General features: G+C 37.0%; 2 protein-coding genes across 4 annotated transcripts; both read right to left on the reverse strand.

The window, feature by feature from the left end:
• Positions 1-3,567: 3,567 nt before the first annotated feature.
• LOC128519596 (leucine-rich repeat-containing protein 36-like) lies at positions 3,568-7,814 on the reverse strand. The gene is made up of 7 exons (XM_053493370.1): positions 7,577-7,814; positions 6,125-6,258; positions 5,282-5,435; positions 4,214-4,488; positions 4,032-4,122; positions 3,816-3,933; positions 3,568-3,637 (listed from the first exon to the last, which is right to left on the reverse strand). Exons 1-7 carry the CDS (start codon positions 7,812-7,814, stop codon positions 3,568-3,570), a joined length of 1,080 nt encoding a protein of 359 aa, XP_053349345.1.
• Positions 7,815-17,394: 9,580 nt separating this feature from the next.
• Positions 17,395-22,095, reverse strand: tppp3 (tubulin polymerization-promoting protein family member 3). 3 transcript variants are annotated; one of them, XM_053493312.1, is made up of 4 exons: positions 21,941-22,095; positions 19,043-19,235; positions 18,433-18,586; positions 17,395-17,883 (listed from the first exon to the last, which is right to left on the reverse strand). In XM_053493312.1, exons 2-4 carry the CDS (start codon positions 19,228-19,230, stop codon positions 17,692-17,694), a joined length of 534 nt encoding a protein of 177 aa, XP_053349287.1. In that variant the 5' UTR covers positions 19,231-19,235; positions 21,941-22,095; the 3' UTR covers positions 17,395-17,691. The 3 variants fall into 3 exon arrangements, with proteins under 3 accessions (XP_053349287.1, XP_053349286.1, XP_053349288.1); XM_053493311.1 differs by having other exon boundaries at positions 19,043-19,240; XM_053493313.1 differs by lacking the exon at positions 21,941-22,095 and adding an exon at positions 20,185-20,206 and having other exon boundaries at positions 19,043-19,240.
• Between the last annotated feature and the right edge of the window lie 2,425 nt (positions 22,096-24,520).

The raw sequence follows: 24,520 nt of genomic DNA on the forward strand, positions 1-24,520 counted from the left end.
CTGCTCTAGCCTACCCGCCGTTGACTGTTTAAGTTTGTAGAAATAGTTTAAAATAACCTGATGAGCTTTTAATGTAACCAGTGATATTATTATTATTATTATTATTATTATTATATTATTTCAGGTTGAAGCCCACCTACATGTCTGTCTGTCTTTCTGTGTGACAGAATTCTCTGTCTAATTTATTAAAACAAAGAAATACCATTGTGTAAGGTTGAGTATCTTACGCCTTGTTTGTATCCTTTTTTTCTCATCGTCAGCCACATACACTCCCTGTTTGGTAATCGGAAAGTAACTCAAAAAGTAGATCGGATAAAGATTAAGTTTTGTCTTAAAAAAAAATTCCTCTAGCGCAGTAAAATTCACATACTATTTCAGCGCTGTTATTTCAGTGGTAAAATATTAACTTAAAATATTCAGTTTAGATTTTCTAATTAATATCTATTGGTGCAGCTGTTTGTTTATATTGAGCAGGTAGCTTGAAGGAATCTTATTTTAAAACAGATTATTAAATATACAGTATATAACTGTTCATAACATCACTTTTACTTTTAATATTTTGATTTCTTTTATGGCGCAGGTTCAACTTCAGGCAGATATCTAAGTACTGCAAAAGTTTAATTTAATTCTGTTCAGCCAGTCGTGTGATGCTGTGACAAAATTTGGCTGGACAGACATATAGACAGACATACATAAAGATATCAATGAAGGAATGAGTTCTGACCAACGTACAGACCAAACTTTTCTTTTTTTTTATTTTTTTTTTTATAAAGATTTGTGGTGGCTTGTTTAGTTACAGGCCTAAATGGTTGTTGGTTCCTGTTCTACTATAAACATTCATGCAATATCTTTGACTGAAATTGCCGCACAGAACTGTTACAGTGGATAAAAACAAGCCAGCTATGTATACTATACATTACATTTTCAAACCAGTGGTTAGTATGATCTATTTTTTATTATAAGATTAGGGCAACATAAATATTGTATAAAAGTAATTATTCATAGACATAGGCTATATGCTCAGCATAATGTTAGGTGACGCCATGGATGTAGAAAGATGACAAGGGTAGCTCAGTGGTTAAAGTGTTGGACTCCTGATTAAAAAGTCCCAGGTTCAAACCCCCCTCTCACCAAGTTGCTGCTGTTAACCCTCAACTGCTCCGATGGATAAAAATGTAAGTTGCTCTGGATAAGGCTGTCTGCCCAATCTGTAAATTCCAAGCAGTGTCAAATGAGAACATTGAAAAATGGACACTTTTCTATTCTGAGGAAAAATTGCAGTGCTCCTGCAGCATAATACTACATACTGTATTTAATCAAGCACCGTCTGGACATTAACTGACTAAGACTTCTGTAAACTCATTCAAAAGTAAATCAGAAGTGTAACTTACCAGTACCAGTCGTAGGTGGAGAATTTCAAGATGCAACTTTGACTCACATTTTGTGTTGAGTCAAAATGCATAACCCTTCATGCATGTGAAATGTTTGCAGGTAAAACTTAATTGATTATTTGCTCCTGAGTCCCTTATTTCCCCCAACAAAAAACATTGTGACAGGATTGGGTAAAATAAATTGCCCTTTGTGTGTGTGGCCAGCAGAGACACCCACCTACAGGGGCCGGGTTCATGTGCATGGAGTTTCATGTTCTCCACCATACTTGGTGGGTTTCCTACGTGTAGTCCGGTTCCCTCCCACAGTCCAAAGACATGCAGATTAGGCTAATTGGCTTTTCCAATTTGCCCTCAGTGTGTGAATGAGCATGAGTGAGAGTTGACCAGAGGTCCTACCACAGTTGTAAAAAATGGGAATTAATAAAGTTATTTGAATCTTGAATCTTGAATCTTGAAAACATACAATGGTCTTGATTTGGCCTTTACAGCCCCTAGTTGGACTACATGAATTTCCTGGTGTGTGTGTGTGTGTGTGTGTGTGTTTCTAATTCATGCCCATTATTTCCAAGTTTTGCCACAACCCCAGTCAACACCTTGATAGTCAGTAAGTGAATAATAATTAAAAAAATCTATGTATTTGTAACTTTGTCTATACCACACTATGTCCACAAGAGGGAGCCATTTGTACAAATAACTTCCAGAAGTTCAGCAGTCTAAAAGATTTAATATTTTCTCATCTTGCTGCGTGAATTTTACGTAGTAGACAATCCGAGTAAAATGCATTAATTTATTTTTAATACATTTATCTGTCTAGCTCGGTAAGTATGATTTTACATTAGAGGGCGAGCGCTTATATTTCTGCCACCAGAGGGCGCTGTGGCATTAAGACAGTGGTTGACTATGGTGAGATCTTCATCTAATAAAGATATATTAATCTTTATTTAATCATTACCTTCCATTCCATATATAAAAAAAAATCTCCACAACAATAAAATACTTTTTCTGGTGTTATGGTGACATGTATGTGTTTTATGCCTGCTTTGATAAATGTGACTTGAGACTTGTGATTGATTTTTGTTACTCCTTCAGCCTTTCCCTCGTCCCATGGCTTTCATGTTCACAAAGCATTTTTAAACAGAAGGAAGTTTTCTCAACCATATAATATATGTCTGCCGAGACCATGACTTAAAGGAGAACCCAATGATTCTACTTTTTTTTGTTAAATTTAGTGGATATCTTCTCCTTGTGGTCTGCTAACTGTCTGTTCTTTATGTGGGATGGCAAAAAAACCATCTGATGTTTGTACACAGCGCTGGCATTGTAAATAGGAAACACAAAAAGTGGCACAGACCTCACAGCACAACCATTAAGCAACCAGGACATTTATGCTCAAAGAGGTTTTATATGAATATTGTCCACCTAATGTAGTTGCTTTTAATGCATATCCATAAATTTGGCTAAACAGCTTCCAAAGGAGCACTGAATCAAAATTTTTCTCTAGTTTCACTGAATCCTTTTTCTAACAATATACTTTTTTTTTTTTTTTACAGTTAAGATATTTGTTGTTCTGCAACTCTGCATGTTTTAAGCCCCAAACCCGGGAAACACATGGCCACCTCCATGCATATGTTTTGTTTGTAACAAATTAGCCTGCTATTGTAAGTGATCATAAGTTTATATTGTATAAGTTTTATGGATTTACTTAATTCAACAGCTAACAGTGAGTGTTAAAAATTCAACCAACTATTGTGTCTATGCTGATTCATTTAAAGTAAAGATTATATAGGGTCTTAAGGTGAAAGATGAAATGATATTTTATTTGCTGCTGATTGTGAGAGCAGCCATGTAGACATGGGGGTCAGGAGCTGAACTTGGGGTTCAGGAGACAACTCTCTGAAAAGTTAAATAAACTTACTTTTCAAAGGTCAGAAAGTACTTGCTAGACTCAGCTCTATAAGACAGAGTTTTGTTGATCAGTAGCACCATCTGCTGGTGGTCTAATGTTAAGACTCTCACAAGCTGAAGGTTCGAGTATTAAGTCTTGTCTTAGACCCTTGTTTTATAATTATGATCTAGCAAAAATACTTTTGTCAAAAAAGCATGATCTGTTGTAGGGTACTACTTGAAACCATAAACCCTAGATAGGTTTTTTTTAAGCAAATGTTTTTATTATTTATCATGTTTTACTGCATTTGCTGGCTCTTTTGATCACATCCCGTCGCAAGTCATTATGGGATACCAAGGATCTAGGCAGAAAAAAAAAAAAAATTTCCTGATATAGTTATATAAATACCATTATATAACTCTTACATTATAAAGCATTTTTTTTTATATTTACTGTGTACTGGGTTTTAATTTATGCCAAATTCTACTTGGATATGCAGTTAAACAATGATAATAATAATAAGTATTAAAGGACATTACCTCTGATTGTCCTTCAGAAGATGCAGTGTTCGTTCCAGCTGCTTTAGGAGTTTGTCTTGCTTTTGAAGAACTTGTGTATCACTCTCCAGATGTACCCCCAACTCCAAAAGTGTAGTGTCTTAATACACACATACACACACACACACACACACACACAAAATAAACACTCAAAGTATTTATTGCACATAATAGGACTCATGTACTGTAAATGCTCACCACTTTCTAAACCTGTGATTATCTTCCTTTTCTCTGCTCGCAAAATGAAATTTTCTTTTAAAGCCGAGATCAGCCTCGTCTTCAATGATTCCTTCAGCACGGAGGAATTTAAAGTGTCTTTAGAAACACAGTATGTACTTTTTTAAAGTGTATTATTTTGAATTAATAAAGCAATACAAGACCTGTGCATGTTGAGTTTTGGCAAGTTGTCTTTTCAGGTGTCTAACTTCAGAGACATCACATCCTGATCTGTATCCTTCACAGCTTTTCCACTCCTTATTCCCAATGAGCTCATACCCCAACCTGCTCTTTACCTGCCTGGATTTCTCCACGTCCCAGCATGCTCCGCTCTCCTGCATTCCTTTCAGCTCATCAATACTTCCTCTCATATGCTTGTCCTCAGTTTTGGAAGGTAGAACAGGCTTGGTCAGAGATAACAGAATCAGGATGGCTTTAGCTGTAAGAAACCATGAAATAATTTTATCATCTGCATTCTTTCATTCATTTTCTATAATGTTTATCCTGTACAGGGTCGCAGGAAGTCCCAGGAGATTTGGGGCACAAGATAGGGTGCGCCCTGGGCAGGGTGCCAGTCCATAGCAGAGCACACACACTCACACTCAGATTTAAACACTAAGGGCAGTTTAACTCCAGTTCGCCTCATCTGCATGTCTTTGGACTGTAGGAGGAAATCGGGGTACTCGGAGGTCATAGGTCATATTCTCAGTTAATTCATTTCCAAAACCAACATTAGCTGAGCATGTAGTTTATCATGCATGTTTTGAGTCTAAAACCTTCCTGGACTCATGTAATTTATTAATCTTATATGTGCTTGGTAAAGTGAATTGTTAACTATTTACCAAATCAGAATCAACTGTCCAAGTGGCATTTTCCACTTTAGTGGGATTAAGTACTTACTGTAAGTGTACACTCTAAAGGTCTAAAACAACTCGAAAAGAACAACTCTAAAAGTTAATATAAATTCAGTCACATGTCTAGATGTCTAGATGTGTAAGCTACAGACAAAATCACTTTGTTTTGTATATTATGGCCAAAAGTTTGGAGACTTCTGAGCATAAAACCCATATGTGCATGTTGAACCTCCACTCTTCTCAGAAGGCTTTCCTCTATATTTTGGAACATGGCTGTTGGAATTTCAAAATTGGAGACCACTTAAAGGCTTAAAATCTTAATAGCTGAGTTAAAATTGCACATCACTTTGTTTTGCTCATTTTGTAATGGATGCATACCCATAAAGTTGGGATTGAGGTGGAGAGAGAACTGTCCATTCCAGTGCTCATCCACTAGGTCCAACAAACTCCTCAACACAGTGCACACATCAAGCTCATGAGGCCAGACAGCTGGACCAGGTAAAGTGTTTCCCTGGACTTTGGGAAAGAGCACCTGAAGGCATACAGTTTTAAGCACAACTTTACATGCAGGTACGATTGTAGGTAACAGATTTTTTAGTTGAGCAATGAACATGGGGCTTTATAATGCCTACAATAAATATCGTCATCCTACAATAGTCCAGCAGACACAGCACTCCATAGAGGGAGTTTGTGCTTTGATATAAAATTACAGTAGGTTTTACTATAGAATATTTGCAAGAAAACTAATATGCTTCTAAAGTCTTGAATTATTATTATTTTATTTATTATCTAAAAAGGGCTAACATTTATTATATTTGGGTTTGAGTCATTGTACTCCAAATACTTTATATGTTAGATCTGAAACAAGAATGAATGGGCTTAATGACTAAAAGCCATTAATCTCCTGAAGGATAAATGTTTAAATGGAAACCATTTGGCCATTTTCTGTTAGGAAGCGAAACAGTATGTTTCCTTTAGCAGCAGTGATAAACGGCATCAAAACTATTTCCATATGAAAGGAAAGTGTTCCCTTTTAAGTTTAGTTCCTCATGTCACTGCAGTAAGTTTTTCATCTCACCTTCACCTCTAGCTTGCTCATTACAGCTGAATTTAAAGATGTATTCATGGGTTAATGTAAACTGCCTTTGTGGAAGTGTTCATTCTTAAAAAAAGAAAACCAATTTGTATTAGATTTCTGATCTTAACAGTGAAAAAGCCAACCTGTTCCTGCTGTTTTTTGGGAGTCTGCTGGGTCTCCTGTTTGTCTAGGAGTCTATTTACTGGTGTGTGTTCCTCTTGTCTCATCTCTGAAAATGGTACGGCAGCATCAGGTAGGTGTGTGACTTCATATAAGTCTATGGTATAAAACAATATTCAGGTGTCATATATATATATATATGTCATACTTCAGTAACATCTAATTCTTAATTCATAGGGTTTAATATGGTGTTGGCCCAACACCCTTTGCAGCTATAATAGCTTCAACTCTTCTGGGAAGGCTTTCCACAAAGTTTAGGAGCGTGTTTATGGGAATGTTTGACCATTTCTCCAGAAGGACATTTGTGAGGTCAGACACTGACGTTGGACAAGAAGGCCTGGCTCGCAGTCTGCACTGACATCCCAAAGGTGGTCTTTTGGGTTGAGGTCAGGACTCTGTGCAGGCCAGTCAAGTTCTTCCACACCGAACTGACTTGGACCTCGCTTTGTGCACCAGTGCACATTTATGTTGGAACAGGAAGCATCCATCCCCAAACTGTTTCCACAGAATTGGGAGCATGAAATTGTCCAAAATGTCTTGGTATGCTGAGGCATTAAGAGTTCCTTTCACTGGATCTAAGGGGCTGAGTCGAACTAATGAAAAAAAAAAACCCACATCATATTCCCGCCCCTTCACCAAACCAATCGTTCCTCTGTCAACCGTCAAACCCAGACTCGTCCATCAGATTGCCAGATAGAGAAGCATGATTTATTATTTCAGAGAACATGTCTCCACTGCTCTAGAGTCCAGTGGCGGCATGCTTGGATGCTGCTCGGCTATGGAAATCCATTCCATGAAACTCTTTACACACTGTTCTTAAACTAATCTGAAATCCACATGAAGTTTGGAGTTTGAAGTTGTCAACCTCTGTGCATTATGCATCTTAGCATCTGTTCAGCTGCTTTTATGTGAAAAATTTTATGTGACCTACAGTACCATTTGTGACCGAGTTGCTGTCATTCATAATCGTTTCACTTTGTTACAAAACCACTAGCAGTTGACTATAGAATATTTAGTAGCGAGGAAATTATATATATAATTATAGGATATACTGTTTATCTTGCATATATTTACACTATCCCAGGTAAATCCCTGGTAGTACTGTATAATAAGTGTGATATGAAACTGTGGGTAGAAAGTAATATAATGTGGTTAATAGAGGAAATTGTAAAAAGTACTAAAGTAAAACCCAAAATTCAAAAATATGAGCACTGACTTTCATTATGGACTAAATCTTGGATGCGATTGAACATTATAAACATTAATATGCGGGCTCTTTAAAATGGATTTCTCTTTTAAAGGCTTGCATTTAGAATGTTTCATATTGCCGATCTAAAATTTTAAAATACATTTTATGACAGAATTTATAAGGGTTCTATAAAATTAACGTAAAATAAGGAATAATACTTTAGTACCCCTGGTAAGGCGGAGCAGCCTGTCAGTATGTGATTCCAGCTCTGTCTCTGTTTCGGCCAAAGGGTGATTCATTGAAGTCCGTGACAACACAACATCCCTAAAATTCATGTCCACGGCTTTATTGGTTCCTTCTGTGGTCTCAGAGTCCCAATTGAAAGAGCTGATTGTTGGTGTGCTCCATGTAGGAGTGAGTACAGACTGCTGATCATTTCTTGATAATGTACTGCACAAGGTCATTGTCTTTGGAGGTCTGTTTGAATATTCCTGTTGAAAAGTCACTCTGAGATCTTTTTTTCGTGGAGGCGAACAGGAAGAGGAACGTAGAACAGAGTACAAAGGACCTGGAGAAAATTGGTCATCTGAAAGATTAAAAAAAGACCGTTATTGTTATAGTTTTTTTTATTGCTTACAATCAAGGTTGCAGTGGTATGATTTCATAACACCAAACTGCCTTGATGCCTTATGTGTAGATAGAAAAGTGTTGCTGGTCAACAGTAAATAAAACACATTACAACAGGAAGTTATGTCTTTACATGCAATAAGTAATATGAATATCAGTATCAGATCTGGTGTATATTGTGCTTACCTTCTATAGACCCTGTTAAAAGCTTTGCTTTTGTTTCCTTTAATTCTTTTCCAGAATTCATCCTTTGCTCATTATTGCATCATCTTGTCCAATCTTTTCATTTCGTTCTAAATCAGAGACTTTCTTTTTTTCCTTTTTTGCACCACCTCAAAGATATTGAGGAAAAAGTTCACTGAACTAGTGGTGAAGGCAGAGCTAAGATTATCTTTGTAACCATAGAGACACAAAAACTTGGTCCAACAACAATACAGCTGGAGGCACAGAGACTTTAAAGGTCAGGTATCACCATAGCAGCATAAGGTAGCAACATTTAAAATCAGAGCTGGTCATTCATTACATGACTTTGAGTCTTTTCCAGCTTCTCAAAACAAATCAGATACAGTAGCTAAAGTAATTCTGCTGACTTCTGATGACCTTGTTGTTCAGATTTTGTTTAACTGTTATGACGTAAAATAAAAAGTCTATAATTACTATAGTACTATAATTTTAACCTTTAGTTCTAATTGAAGTGGGTTATGGAACTGTCTCCCCAGTGTCCACACGTGTGGTAAGAGGATTTCTGTTACCATAGAGTTCTTGAAAGTTCTTAATTAGAAGTAAAACAGCAAGACAGTAGCATAGCTACTGAACATCTAAAGAATGTAGAGCATGGTAAGTGCGTGTTCTCTAGAAAAATCATGTACACCAAAACCAAAGTGTTCAGGAGCAATATTTATCAAAAAGTTTCAAGATTAGCTATTTACAAGCTCTGTGTTTTTCCTGTATCCTCCCTCAGTTGCCTTGAAACCTGGCAGTAGAACTTGCTATTGACTGTCTGGCCCCTGAGGATACAGAATGGCCCCTGAGGATGAGATCTTAATGCACAATGTCACAAATGTCAAAAAAGATGATGAACATTCACTTGGTTGAGCTGCGGCCTTGCCTCGCCTTTTTTGGTAATGGAGATGATGGACTATTCCACAGTGAAGACTGTTGCTTTGTTTCAGGGTTCTACCCTACACCCAAGTTACAGTACGTCAACGGTAATGATCCTTGACACGAAGGACGGGTCAACCACGGCAAGCTGACAGAGATCTTGGCAGGCTTCAACTCAATGTTCCTTCTGCTCTTGCGTCAGTAGCCTGGGAACAAACTTGGCAGCAACGAGGCGCATGTTCAAATCACACATGAGGACCGCCTGGACTGGTCCGTATGACACACCGACAAAGGCAGCAATGTTGTGGATTGTTCCCTGATGATCGTCATGCACAAGTTGCTGAATGGTTTCGGCATTTTCGAGGGTTAAGCTTGTTGATGGTCTCCCTGATCTTTCGCCTTCTTACAGTGATGTTCTTCCACTCTTGAAGCATGTGGGCCACTGAAAACACCTCAAACGACTCATTGCAGCATCGCTGTAAACATGGCAAATCCCGTCAAACGTCTCTTTGGCAGATTTGCCCAGTTTCACACAGAATTTTACTCTTTGTTCTAACTTGCTGACCATGATGAAATAGTGGATGTGATAATGCGCATGGTCAGAATAGTACCAGTTGCACAGCTCCCCATGTACACAAGATGAGATCTTTTGGCAAACTGACTTATAAAGGCCGGTGCTCTGACTGACTGCCATCTTTTGGTATATTACAAAACTAGTCTCGCAACTTTATGATACCACCTCATATATTCATCAATATATAGTATATAAAAACTCATACTGTATATGGTGAAAAACAGCTTAAAATACTTAAAATTCTTTACTTAGTATTCATTAGTATGAGTTTACAAGTGTTATACGCTACTTGTAGTACAGTGGAACCTCAAGTTACGAGTAAGACGGTTTACGAGCGTTTCGCAAGACGAGCAAAGTTTTTAAATAAATTTTGACGTAAAAAACGAGCATTGTCACGTATCACGCGAATTGTAGGTAATCGTCTCCCCTGCTGGGTCTTAGTGCTCGTCTCTTACTTGTATAATCAACATCCATGCACGCGTGTCTCTGTTTCAGCCTGTGTGAGCTTATGTGTGCGCGCGTCATTTGACACTGTGCCGGTTCACACACACACACATACACACACACACACACACACACACTAAAGACCAGAGAGTGTGTGTACACCCAGTCTCTGCTTCACACACACACACAAACAATCTTTGGTCTACACAGAAACTCTGCTCTGTTGCAATTCTTTTAAAGAAATACAAAGGTAAAGTCCAGGTTCATTTGTTTGTTTGTTTTACGTTACAGCAGTGATTCTGTTACACGAGTGTCATCAGTGATGTTCCTTGCTAATTTCTGACAAAACAGTGTTGCGGGAGAGAGAGGTTGATTTATGACATCTGTTTATGGAAATGTAGTCCAGTGCGGGAGATGCATTGTGGGTAATGCAGTCCCGTGTGTTTGAACGCAAATGCGAGATGTGAGCTAGGATTTAAAGCCTGAGTTTTGTTTTCTCTTCAGTAGTTTTTTTTTGTTGGAGTTAAGTGCAGGATTCACCCGAAGGTTTGTACTACTGTATAGCCCAACAATGCAGCAAATAAAAGAACGAGCATGCATCGACTAGTTTGTCCATCTCATCATTACACACACACACACACACACAGAGCACCTGCGTGCACAAATGGAAACACTTATCCGTTAAGATTTATTTTTACTTTTTTTAAAGGTAAAGTGCAGGTTAATTTGTTTTATTTTTTATTTATATTTTTTAATAATTATTTTTATGTATTTACTTTTTCTGGGCCATTCTCCATTCTTTCTTATGGGAAAATTAAATTTGGTTTTGGAATACGAGCCCCCCTCCGGAACGAATTATGCTCGTAATCCGAGGTTCCACTGTATTTGATATATATATAAATACATGACTGAATAATGTATATATATATTTGGATAGATAAATGGTAGATAGATGATAATTGATTATCATTGACTATTTGATATTTATTGCATGTAAAGAAAATAATTTTCTATAGAATGATCAAACAATATACTTTTCGCTTTTTACTTGTTTGTGGCAGACGATTATGGTATGACGATTGTGTTCCCAACATATATTTAACTTTAAGCAGTTTGCATAAACAGGTTGATTAAATGAAGTTTACGCTTCCGAAATGAATTTTACAATTGCTAAATTATTTGGATATAGACAATAATGTTGAAGATGAATAAAATTAATGAACTGTACTTATATTGTTGAAAACAGGAAAAAACTAAATGTGAACACATGACAATTTCTCTTTCATTCCAATCCTGTCTGCTCACACAGTGATTTTTCTTCCCTTTTTTTGTAACTCTCCAAAATATTCTTTTATCATTTTCCAAATAGATGAAAATTAGTCATTTAAACGACAGCACTTCAAGCCAAAATAAATCTATTAAATAAAAAACAAATATTTGACCTTATTTGCTTCTCAAGCTTTATATCTGACCACCTACATGAAAGTAAAAAACATCTGTTCATTTTTAATTTTTAGTTCAGATCCATATCTTCACACATCTTCACTGGAAACTGGGAGTTTTGCATAAACAAGATATTACAAAGACATATTTGGAAATCAGGACTATTTTTGGGGCTGTATGATAAGAAAAAATGTTCTCATGATGAACTCTTGAGAGGTGAAGTAAGGCACCAGAGGCAAGTTTAATCATATCTTTTAGTATGACTTCATATGAAAAAGACTAAAATCTTGACTTTCTCTGAGAGCCTGTTACTGTTTTATTTTTTTTAAAGATCAATATGTAAAAATGTTTTTAAACTTTTTTTTTTATATATAAAATCAATGTAATACTGTATGTGTCATAAATGTGCAAAGCCATAGCTATTGTTTTAGTTTTAATTCTGTCTGAAAATCCATTCAATCTGTTGAACAGAATATAAATCAAACTAATACAGTTTTCTTTTCAAAACAAGCCGCATACGCTGTGTGCCATTTATAAACTATTCCCTTACTTGCCTGTACATTATTATTTAATAACTGAAGCGCAATGACCCCGGTCTTCCTGCTGTAATATACAGCACTTCCGCACCTTAATTCTAGACTTGACACTAAGTTTGACAAGCAATTTATTAGCCAATTTATTATAAACCAAGGATGGAGATTCAGAGCTCGCCTAAGGAAGGGTTGAAGGAATTTATCAAGTCGCAGCTCCAGGCGAAAAGGGGCCACATGTGAACAGATCCTGCATGAGATATGGTTTTGATTAGAGACTTCCAAGGAGATGTCCCAAACAAACGTTGCCATGAACAAGGGTGTTTAGTTACAAACACACGAGGCAGGCGAGAAGTGTCGGAGCCAGGTGCCGAGCTGTTATTTTGTGTACGTTTCTGCTGCCATGGTGACGGAACGACCCACATCGGCATCCTGTTCCTCTCGAATAGCAGTGGAGGGGTGGGGGACTCTTCACATTGCTCTGTCCGCTGTCCACATAAATAAGTGGCTGGGGCCTGGCTGTCTTGTAGATGAGATGAGACATTAGGATTTTCTTTTTTCTAATCCGGGCCTGACATTCCAGCCACACACAAACCACAAATGGTTATTAAAGCAGGGGTTCACCATGGAGAAGAAACTTTATGAGCTACCAGGAATGGTACAAAATAAGCACAAAAAAAAAAGGAATTGTCCTATACAGATGTTTAAACCTGCTTTATTCATTTATTTTTGTGTGATCTACATTTCGAGTTACTATTATTGTGTAGATTATGCATGAATCATATTAATGTATTTATATATATATATGCATTAGTTATGCATTTTACAGTATATAACTCCTCCATAGTAATATAATAATATATTTATCATGTTCATGTGAATCTTTTTACATTGTTGAAGTATAAAATTATTAATAAATATCACATGAGAGGGAGTGCTGTTTTATTGAATATTACTGTATCATGGCTATGATGTGCTTATAGGAACAATTCCATGGCATTGTCTTCTAAAACTTTGACAAATTTGACAAATTAATAACTTTATAAACTTATTTATTAAAGTCATATTTTTGTCATACCATGAGCTAGGATTGACTACTTGCATAGCACCTCACACTGCGGTTAATACAACCACAGCTGTGTATCGACTTGACTCCTACAGCCGAGGTGGTGAGCAATCTGCTGCCGAAACTGCTCAGCACTTTCCAGTTGGAATTAACCAAATACCCTAAAAAGAGAAAGGTGACTGTGTGCACTATTCACACTTCAATGAGAATATGAACATACAGAAAAAACACTTTGCATTTATTACTGTATGAGTAAGGCCTATTAAATCACCTATTGCCAAACTAAAATTTAACAATTTCTACAGTCATCTGAAAAGAATTTATGGGGCACATGCCTCTTCAAGTTGAATTGGCACGACGCTTTTGATTAGAACACCTGTGAATCTGAGAGATGCATATACAGTCATGTACCCCCTCTTTTAATTCTATGGGAAACATAGAAACATGCATGCAATAATACGTACTCTTGTACTGCTTCCACAGGATTTAACAGGGTAAGTTGCAGCCAGGTGCTGCTGATCATCAGCCCTTGATTAAGTGATTATCAGCAGGTGTGCAGACTCTATAAAAGAAGACATTTTGGCAGTTTGCTGGTCTGAAGCATTCAGGTGTTTGTTCAAACCATGCCAAGAGGAAAAGACACTGGTATGTGCAAACGTATTAGAGAAGTGAGGGTTGCTGCACATCAATCTGGAAAGGGTTATAAAATCATTTCCGGACAATTTAACGTTCATTGTTCTACAGTGAGAAAGATTATTAAGCTTTCAGGACAGTTTCCAAACGTCCCAGGAGTGGACATTCCAGCATAGTCATCCCAAGGTCAGACAGAGCAATGCTTAGAAAAAGAACAAGAGTTAGATCCCAAACCCTACAGGCCTCACTAAGCATGTTAAATGTTAAAGTCCATGACAGCACAATTAGTAGAGGACTGAACAAGTATGGTTTGTTTGGCAGGGGTGACAGGAGGAGGATTCTTGTGTCCAAAACAAACTTAGAAGCATGACTGAGGTCTGCAAAACTGCATCTGAGCAAACTACAAGACTGGAACAATGCCATATGGACAGATGAGACCAACGTGGAGTAGTTTGGCTTTAACCCACTGTGAAGCACAGAGGTGGAGGGGTAATGATTTTGGGATTGTTTTGCACCCACAGGACCTGGGTACTTGGCAGTCATTAGGTTAACCATGAGCAGCTCTGTATCCTGGAGTATTTGGCAAAAGTGAGGCAATGCAATTAAATTGGGTCATGCAATTAAGCAATGTTATAAAAAAGAAAATCTCTCCACAACGATGTGAGAAACTGATAAAGTCATACAGGAAACGATCACTACAAGTTATTGCTGCTAAAGGTGGACCAAGCTCTTGAGTCATAGTATTACCCATGCTTTGTTTCTTTTTATTTCCTTTTTGGCTTTATTTTTGGAAAATAAATAAAGGTACACTGAAAAAAGTTATATGTTGTTGGTTGTATAAGGTTCTATGTGACTAATACAGAGACTTTCTACAATCAGATGATTTTGATTATGTCTTTACACATTTAAAATATAATAAAAGAGGGGTACTTACTTTTGAATATGACTGTAGTTAAACATCCCGGTGCTGTTATATCATATTTCAGCACTATGGCATAGTTCTCCTTTTAAACTGCTTAGCTGGGACTGACTGTTGTATAATGTACCATATAAGAAATAAAAAAAATATTAAAACTCTCAACACATTTTATAGAAGTTCATGCATTTTACACAATTCTAACTGAAAAAACAACAGGACCAAACTTGAAAGAAATTGTAAAAGTTATCCTTTGGATCTCTGAGACAGTTGTTTGTTATTATATAATGAATCCACATAATTTCACTGTTCGCCCAGAAATATGTTCACAGCTTAATGACAGTTTTCAAATGTATTTTTAAAAGGATGAGTTATTGAAGTCAGAAAAGATTGTTTTCTTATCATGAAAAATTTACATCATGTTTATAGGTTATATGCATCCATTAAAGTGCAACGGAGAAGGCAGACCTGCATAATTTATTCTTCAAAAAGACTAAACACTCTGCTACTTTAATGTACACATTTAGCACTGTTGCCGGTAAACATATAGTGAGTAATAGCGGTGAGCAGACAGTCATCCTTACTAGTGCCTTTGCTTTGTTTTTCATCAAAATTTAGACTTCAATAGTCAGCCAAAATGTGCTTATCATAAAGGTCCTCTCAGTTTGAGTCACTGTGGTAAAAAAAAAAAAAATCTGAACAGAATTTTACATTTGCATCACATCAAAACCCCACTGAAAAATGAGTAATGGTTGATAATTTTACTATAGTCTATGTACAATACTTTCTGCAGGGATGTACTGTTAGGGTTCTAAGCTTCCTTAAAAATATGAAATCAAACTATTTCAAAGGATTTTAGATTTAAAATATTTGTTAAAGATTGTAAAATAACAATAAGATCTCGCAGCAATGGCATAGTTTAAGTTTTGAGTTTAAACCTCCAAAATTATTTTCACAAAATCTTACAAATGTTTAACGTAACACATGTACAGTTTATGCAGTGCAGCTAATTACATACATGCAAATAATGCAGTATGATCGTCATAAAATGTCAGCAATGTTACCCCCATATTGAACCGCCCCAGTATCTCATACTATAATTAATAAATAAAAAAAACATACTATATGAAATTAACTAATTAAATTTAAATTTAATTACTGCAACTGCTGTACCAAAAGCAATGCAAAAGTGGGCATAGGTTCTTTTTTTTTTATCAACTTAAAAATGTCATTTAAATTGTACCTGTTATCTGTATAGTGTAACCATTTCTCTATACAGGAAGTACCCGACTTACGAACAAGTTCCGTTCCAGGAGCGTGTGTGTATGTCCGATTTGTTTATAAGTCCAACAAAGTAAGCCTTGTACACCTTTGACATAAACAACAATGTAATGCACAGATTTAGCACTTGACTAAATCTGGCTTCTTTCCCCACACTGCCAAAAACCATTATTATTCCTAAGGAGTACTTAATCTCACATATGAAATGTAACAGTGTTGTATCTGCACTTTTAAATCACAAGGGGAATCCTGGATGGGTCAATTTTGTCTGATCTGTTTTCCACTGTATTGTACTGGGAACTCTTGTTTTGTTAAGGATTTTCCATAATTAGGATTATTCATCATCATGATGAATTACAGGTTTACAGGACAGACATTTGCTAGCATCCTACTTCCGGACTGATTCGTTAAAAATGGTGAGGCCGACTCATTTCTCCCGCACCCCCACATGCACACACATACAATGTACCAGATGTTGGACATGAATGTTTAAACATTCACTTGAATATATTGTATATTTTGGTATCTGGTGCACTGCAGTGTCTATTGTTTGTACAATACACGTGACCTACTTCCATGATTAAACTGGAAGTAGAACCGTGGTCCATTCGTATCTGCAGAAATTCGTAACTCGAATATTCGTAAATCAGGGACTACCTGTATAAAGGTACTACTCAAGTCGATGGCTATCTACTGCACTACAGAATGTTCAGAGATGAAACACTGCAATGTGCAGAAATGGATAAAGAAGTTTAAAGAAGGGGAAACCAGCACTGAGGCAGAATGGTGGCTTAGTGGTTAGCAATATTGCCTTGCACCTTTAGGATCTGGGTTTGATTCCTGCCTCGGGTCTGAGTGCATAGAGTTTGCATGTTCTCCCAGTGCTTGGTGGGTTTACTCCCTTGGCCCATTTTAGTTAATAAAAAATAATGCCCATTTTTGCATTACTTTTAGTATAGCTCTCAAACAGTATCTTATAATTGTCGTTTTATTTCCTACATGAATTTATATATCCAACTGGTAGCTTATGCCTTAAAATAATGATCTGACAAATTTTTTATACCATCACTAACTCTACTTCTGCCTCAAATTCACACAAACCGCATGAACATATCATAGTTATCAATAAAATTGCATGCAATTATTTTTTTTAGCAAAATTCCTCATTCCCCTAAAATCTATTCCTGGCTGCACCACTGCTCAATAGTTTTTCTGTAATCTTTATTTCTTCTACAAGTTTACAATAAAATGGCTTGTTTTTCTTTACTTTTGTTAAAATCCATAAAAATAAATAAGAGCCCAGAACTTAAAACTGTTATTATTAATAAGCGAAGAATTCATCATCCAGTGCTTTGTGACCAAGTGGGTCACCATCATTAACAGAGCAGAAACCAAAAAAAAAAAAAACTGTGATATCAAAATGCAAAAAGAGAGGAAAAATAATCATGTTTTGTTTCAGTATGAACGTTTAAATTGGCCAGATGTACAAATTTGAGAACAAATTTAACATATTATGCAGAAACATTTTAAAATAACAAAACAGTAACATCAATGCATCTATATAACTGCATCCGGAGACCCCAGACATGTTTACATAATTTCCTGACATTGACTCGCTTCCAACATGACAAAGTTCAGGTCTGCCTTTGGTCCAGATGTAAGCGCTGATGGAGCTGGAAATGGAGCTCTTCCTGATTCCTCACATGTTCCACGAGCCTATCGACCTTCACTTGGTTTTGGTCTTCTCATCATAAGTCCCTGCATTCTTGTATGATGAAACATAGCCAGTGTTCTCTACGAGCTCCTCGCGTCCGCCCTTTCCTTTTCCTTTGCCGCTCTCGTCAAAGCGCTCCTTGTGAGAGCCCGTGTACTTGGAAGTGTCTGTTAGTCTGTCCACTGCTCCACTCTTAGCCACTTTCTGAAAAACAAGTATGACACATGGTAATCCTAGAGTACATGACAAATCGCTGTAGATCATTTTACATAATGTTGGATGTCCAAAAACACACAGAGGATTGAAAAGCGGTTTTATTCTCGGAGCCTGCCAGTTTTTGGTGTGTATGATGTCATATGTTGGCTGAGGGGTTTTATCATTGAAAGAACCTTTCATGAACTCTTGCTCTCTAAGCTAAATGTAAATACAGGTCACATGAGCTTCTCACTCAATCATCACTAGGCACACAGAAAGAAAAAAAACTCTGGGAATGGGAAAGCCCAAACAGGATTATTCTGCATAATGCAATACAGTATGTAAATTAACAGAAGTGTCAGTTATAACACATTTTTTTCTCTTTTTTTTTATAAAAAGTGTTTAATTAGAGCTGTTTCAATCAACATCTTCACATCCATCTATGATTTGCTCCAGCCTGATACTTTCACTGTTTTCTTAAATGTGTTTTTTTTATTTTATTTTTTTACTTTTATACTTTCATTTTTATCCATGCAAGCATCAGATTAGTTTCCTCACCGTTATGCCAACATTGGTAGGTTCTTTGCCTTCAATCAGCTTGTGGATGGCCTGCAACGCTTCTTCCTTGCTTTGACCTTTGAACCTCTTCACGGCCAGTTCTTCCAGAGCTTTCTGAAACTCCTCGTACGTGATCACCCGAGATGTCTTTGCCCTACAGTTCCGTGCACATTATATAATGGTCATGTTTAAAACTTTTTTTTTAATTTTCATTGGTCTTGCACAAAATCTAATATTGGGATTCAAGTAAAATGTTTGTTGTTCCATTGTAACGAACAAATGGACTTCAGGATGGTTCATTAGGTTCATCATGGATTTCTTGGATGACTAATGGTTTTAGCCTTCTAAATCCTTTTTTGTGGGAGTCGACATAAAATGTTTAATGGTTTCCAACAAGCAACAAATAAAAGAACCTTTTAAGTTTCTAAATTTTATCTTATACATTATAATAATAGAATGTTTTTATTTTTTCATTAATTACCTTTTACAATGCATATACAGGACATACAAACCTGATGGCAGAAGATGCAGATACAGTATATACTGTAAAGTATATATCAAAAGTAACAGTATAACAATAACTTTTCCATAATTTTCTGTATCAACTCACTTGACTTTAGTGAAGACGATATCTACATCAGTCGACGTGACGTTTTTGCCATCAATAACTTTGCAATCCTTACAAAGTTTGGCCCAGTTTTTGCCATTCATCTCCTTTCCAGTTGCTTTGGTGTCTCCATGGATAGCAAACTTCTTAAAGGCACTTTCCAGCTGGTCCAAATCAGTGCTCTCTGCCATCCTGCCTATGCTGAAAAACACGATTAGATTTTTATTTTATGTAAACACATGTATTTTACATTTAAACCTCAACTAACAATTATCATTCAGCTTTCAATGATTAAAAGCAGCACAGATGTTAAACCTTACTGTTTATGACAAGATTAATTCCAGAACAATCAGAAATAAGATTAACTTATGCAACAGTGTTCATGGTTAGCAGTTCTCTGAGGGACTCGATCCCAACAAAAAACTTTTTCAACAAATAAATGCACTACTAGAGTAATATGCATTTTTAATAAATTAATCTTTTAAACTCGTGTTACAGTGGATCATAAATAATTGAAGTTATAGAATTTTGAGGGGGGGTGTATGTAGCATTCGCGGAGAACTTAAGAAATTTTTAGATTATATTGAATGAAGAATAATAAAGAATAAGCAAAGACTAAAGTGGAGATAAGGAACACTAGAGCAGTGTATGTTGTTTAAATCCTAAAAGTTTCTCAGTGGTTCCCTTGGGTGCTTATGGTTCAGGCCCTCTTTAGACCTTCTGTGGAATCTTATCAGTATGTATTATATTGATTTACACCAAACCTTTAATGATTCCATAAAAGTGACCAACCAAATCACTTTCTCTGACCCTCTGAGCCTCATTTCTTTAACGTTATGTTCCTCTCATTTTGCCATTTATAGACTAGTGCATATTTCAACTACTGAAAATAAAACCAAAAATAACATTCTTTAACCAGCCATTCATTTAAATTAAAGGCTCAGGATCTTAATATTAGCTGAATTAGAATGTAACTGGAGCTTTATATTTAAGCTCGAAAGAGAAGGAAATCCTAACTGTGGCGAGCAGTATGAGTGTGTAAGGAGGTCTCTTCGAATAATCCCATGAGCCCTGTGCTAAGTGTGTTACTGTGGAATCTTTCAGAGCGGTGTCAGAAGTTTGGCAGCGCACGGCTCTACACAGACCTGATGGAGAAACAATGTGCTGGGTGGGCTTGGCCTGACTTCAACACACAGCCTCCACAACCACCTGCATGCAGACACGTACATACGCATTGATGCAGAGAATCAAACTGTTAGACTGGACATTTCAGTTGTGTATTTAGTTTGAACACGTCACTTAATTATCAGGAGTAGGATAGCAGGTTTGGTTTGTAAACACACACACACACACGCACAGTCTGAGAGATTTCCCACAGCCTGACTTTCTGCTTGTGTATTCTCAGGAAGTATCCATGGAAACCTTTATATAAACCTGGGAAACACCTATCCACACACACACACACACACACACACACACACACACACACACACACACTTAGTGTACTGTCCTTGAGAGCACTTTCCTTTCTTCCATTGCTCTAACTACTAATGCAGCTCCTACTCTTAAACTCTGACCTTTATCATATAAGGAATTCTTAATAAAAAGCTGCAGGTTTATTGTTGTTGTTGTTGTTGTTGTTGTTGTTGTTGTTGTTGTTGTTGTTGTTTTGACGAAAAAAAAAAATATTTTAGGGACCAGCCAAAGTCTTTAGGGGAACTTAAACATACGTCCACTTTAAGTGGGTTGTTAACCCATTGCAGGGTGCGCACACACACACACACACACACACACACACACAGTCATACACTGGGGAATTTAGAAACACTAAATCAGTGTACACCGCATGTATTTGTGTATACTGTAACGGGGAAACCGGAGTGCCCTAAGGAAACCCACAAAGCACTGGAAGAACATGCAAAATGCTGCAAGATTCAAACCCCTAACCCCTGGTGGTGTGAAGCAACAGTGCAAACCACTAAGTGCCTTTCAGAGCATAATACAGGCATAAAATTAAATGTGTATAATATTTGTGCATGTACAGTATGTGCATGTATTTGTGTGTGTAGTGTAGGGGGACTTTAACTTTCATGCCATTTTACACACAGTTCTATGCTTGCAGGCTATCAATCCAAACTTCATCTGAAGTTTTATACAAATACAAGACGACCTCACCCCTTTGTGCAAACTGAATCATATACTTTATGAACCGTTCTAACGTGTCAGATAGTACATATATCATATTTAGATACATATCTTAACCCTATGGTTACATGACTCAATGAGGTGGAACTATGCCAGTGTGTAGCAAAGGTATGACTGCACTTAACCACAGACTGATTCACTTCAGTGCACCTCATTTGTCAGTACCTTCGCAATATAGTCATGATATCATCTCTGGCATTTGACAGCTTTTGGGTACTATGTCATGACGTTTGTTGATGTATTTACAGAGAGGTTTAACATAGTTCTATTTTAATATACCATGGAATTGACAGTTTTTTACTGTTTTTTTTTTTAATCTTGAATTTTAAATTCATCAATAAATCTAAATGTCAGAATTATTATATTTGCATTGTAGAAAAGTCTGACTGGACAGAGTAAAAGGATCCATAGTGAACTGGTTCGGTACTGCTGCATTACAGCTTAATAAATACCTAGAAATCAGGGATCCTCTCATTCTGGGTTATAAGAAATGAACTAATACTACAGTCTAATAATGTATAAATAAGTAAATAAATACGGGATGTACTTACGGGCTGTGCATGTGCGTGCAAAAAACTAAAGCAAATAAGCAAGCTGAAAAATTGTTCTGCAGCCTCCTGCATTTTGGTGTGTGTGTGTGTACATGTGTGTATCCGAATGTGTTTTTTAGAGTAATGGCAGTTATAAAGTTCTTACCTGCGGCACCCTGCTCCTTCCTGCACGGCTACTCCACACGCACATACACACACATGAACTTACACCCATGCACATTAAAAAGCTCTCTATATACAGTGCTACAGTCTACAGCACCACCTGCTCTCTCTCTCTCTCTCTCTCCCTCTCTCACACACTCTCTCTCTCTCTCTCTCTCTCGTCTTCCTTTTTACTCTTTTCAATTGAGCTATAAGGGGATGGGGGCTTGTTATCATCTGTTTATCCCGGTATCCATAGTGACATCCTGTTTAACATCGAGGGAGGGCAATAAAAAGAGAGTAAGTGAGTATGAGCAAGAGAGAGAGAAAGAGAGAGAGAGAGAGAAACAATGTCATAGGGTGGGGCAGTAGTGTGTTTGTATGTGTTTATGACTGTGTAATTGCTGATGAACAGATTTAAACATAATAGCATGCTGTCTGGAAGAATGGGTGTGAGGTTTGGCATCTGCTTCTGGTGTGTGTGTGTATATGTGTGTGTATATATTCTGCATTCTGGTGTGTGTGCATGTCTGTATACAAATGTGTTTTTAGAGTTATAGAGTTTTGCAAGGTAGATGACAGTTATAAAGTTCTTACCTGTTGCACCGTGCTCCTTCCTGCACGGCTACTCCACACGCACATAAACACACATGACCCATGAACCCATATATATATGAGAGAAATTATTAATATGCATGCATTTTCTCAACACAATAAGTGATGAAAAATTATTCAAAATAATAAAAAAGGTCTAAAAGTTAAAGGGTTAAAGTTCTGCTTCATCCTTAAATTTCTAGCCTTTCGCTATTCCTCTCTCTCTCTCTCTCTCTCTCTCTCTCTCTCTTCCTTTCTCTGCATGCTGTCTGCTGTAATGGCATTACAATTTCCAGCGTTGCCCACCCTACCACCTCCATTTTGTCTGGACGGGATGAATAAACAGACGGGTACGAGACTTTGTTATAACCCCGAGTGTGCCAAATATGATCTAGCACTGTCTGATGTCATTCAGAAATATATTTTTAATTATCGCCGGGTTCAAATTAAGGAGGCACTGGGAAACCGGGCTGGACTTGTTCCTACTAGTTAATGGGCTGCAAAGTATTAAACAAACCCTGGATTTCACAGCACTTCACAGATTTTTCTTCTGCTTCTCATTTTCCTTCTTGTTTTTCCCCTAGAAATTACTTATTTTCCCTTCCTGCATAGAAAGGAATAATAGTAATGTAAACCATCAGTATTTCATGGACAGCTTTTACTCTAGTGATCGTTTAATGATTATATAAAATTGTACATTATTGCTTCAAGCAATGTACTGTAATGTAGGAGAGCTTTTCGGTTTTTGGAAGTTTTGGTATGTCTGCGACAAGCCCATGGGAGAAACACAAACACACAGCTGTTTCTTGCCATGGCTCAGATTTATAAAAATCCCAAACCTCTTTAAGGACGTGTCCAAATCTGAACAAGGTATTAAGTCTGATTTGTGGTTTGATTTAACGTAACATCATGTCAAAAGGTATAAACCATAACACCGTTCTTAAACTGAACTGTAACCATAGTAACCACCAAACTACGCCATGTGAGCTGGTCTGAATTTGCAAGCCTGATTCCTGGTGATATTTCCTGTAAAACGACAGTGTTCCATGTTTGAAAAACGTTCATGGTCAATGCAGATACTTTGTAAAAATGAGTTGTAATTTTTCTGTATCGGAGTTGATCTGGGTCGGAATGTTAAACAACCTGATACGCCACCTATCTGATCTCCAGTCTTCCCATCATAAATATTTGCATGGATACAGTTCAAGCTGTACAAAAACACTAATGGGTGTGTTTATAAGTACAAACACTCATTGTGATAGATTTTCTCTTGCAGTAATCTCTTGCCCAGGATATCGTCCTGCAAAGATTACGCTCCGTAAAGAGATGGTTTACAATACAATAAAAAAAATTTTATTTTTATTTCCCCAAACAGTCACTCTATCACCTAAAAAGATGTAACATAAATAGTAAAAGCAAAATGGCCTGGTATACATGACTGTAAGTAGACCAGTCAAAAACTAACAGCGCTATGTGATACAGCCTTGTTTGTTTTGTTGCCATTGAAAGTTGGGACTTAATGATGTGATCGGTCGCAATCCACTCCCCTAAACATATTCTATTACTGCGCCTGGGACAAAGTGATATGGACACCACATGCCACTGCAAAACTGCAGTGCATGTGTGTGTGTGTGAGAGAGAGAGAAAGAGAGAGAGAAAGAGAGAGAGAGAGAGAGAGAAATTGAACAGTGCATGTGAAGAAGAAAAACAAACTACACTATATACACAGACATCCTTATAAATGACTTTTACATATTTCTCAGAAATGCTATGGAATGTAACATTTCTATTGCCTAGCAGCACAGGCAATCCTCAAACATTTCAACCCAAACAAGAAAAGCATGCAAGATGGTTTTTCAGACGGCAAGGACAATTCTGTGTGCTGGAAATGGGACATGTACAGTATGCCAACTTTTACTAATAGGCCATGCATGTCAGGAGTCCTATAGCAGTATGTCTACACCACTGGACCTGATGGATGGATGGATGG

The sequence above is a fragment of the Clarias gariepinus genome, chromosome 3, assembly GCF_024256425.1.
Source record: "Clarias gariepinus isolate MV-2021 ecotype Netherlands chromosome 3, CGAR_prim_01v2, whole genome shotgun sequence".
Lineage (NCBI taxonomy): Eukaryota > Metazoa > Chordata > Actinopteri > Siluriformes > Clariidae > Clarias > Clarias gariepinus.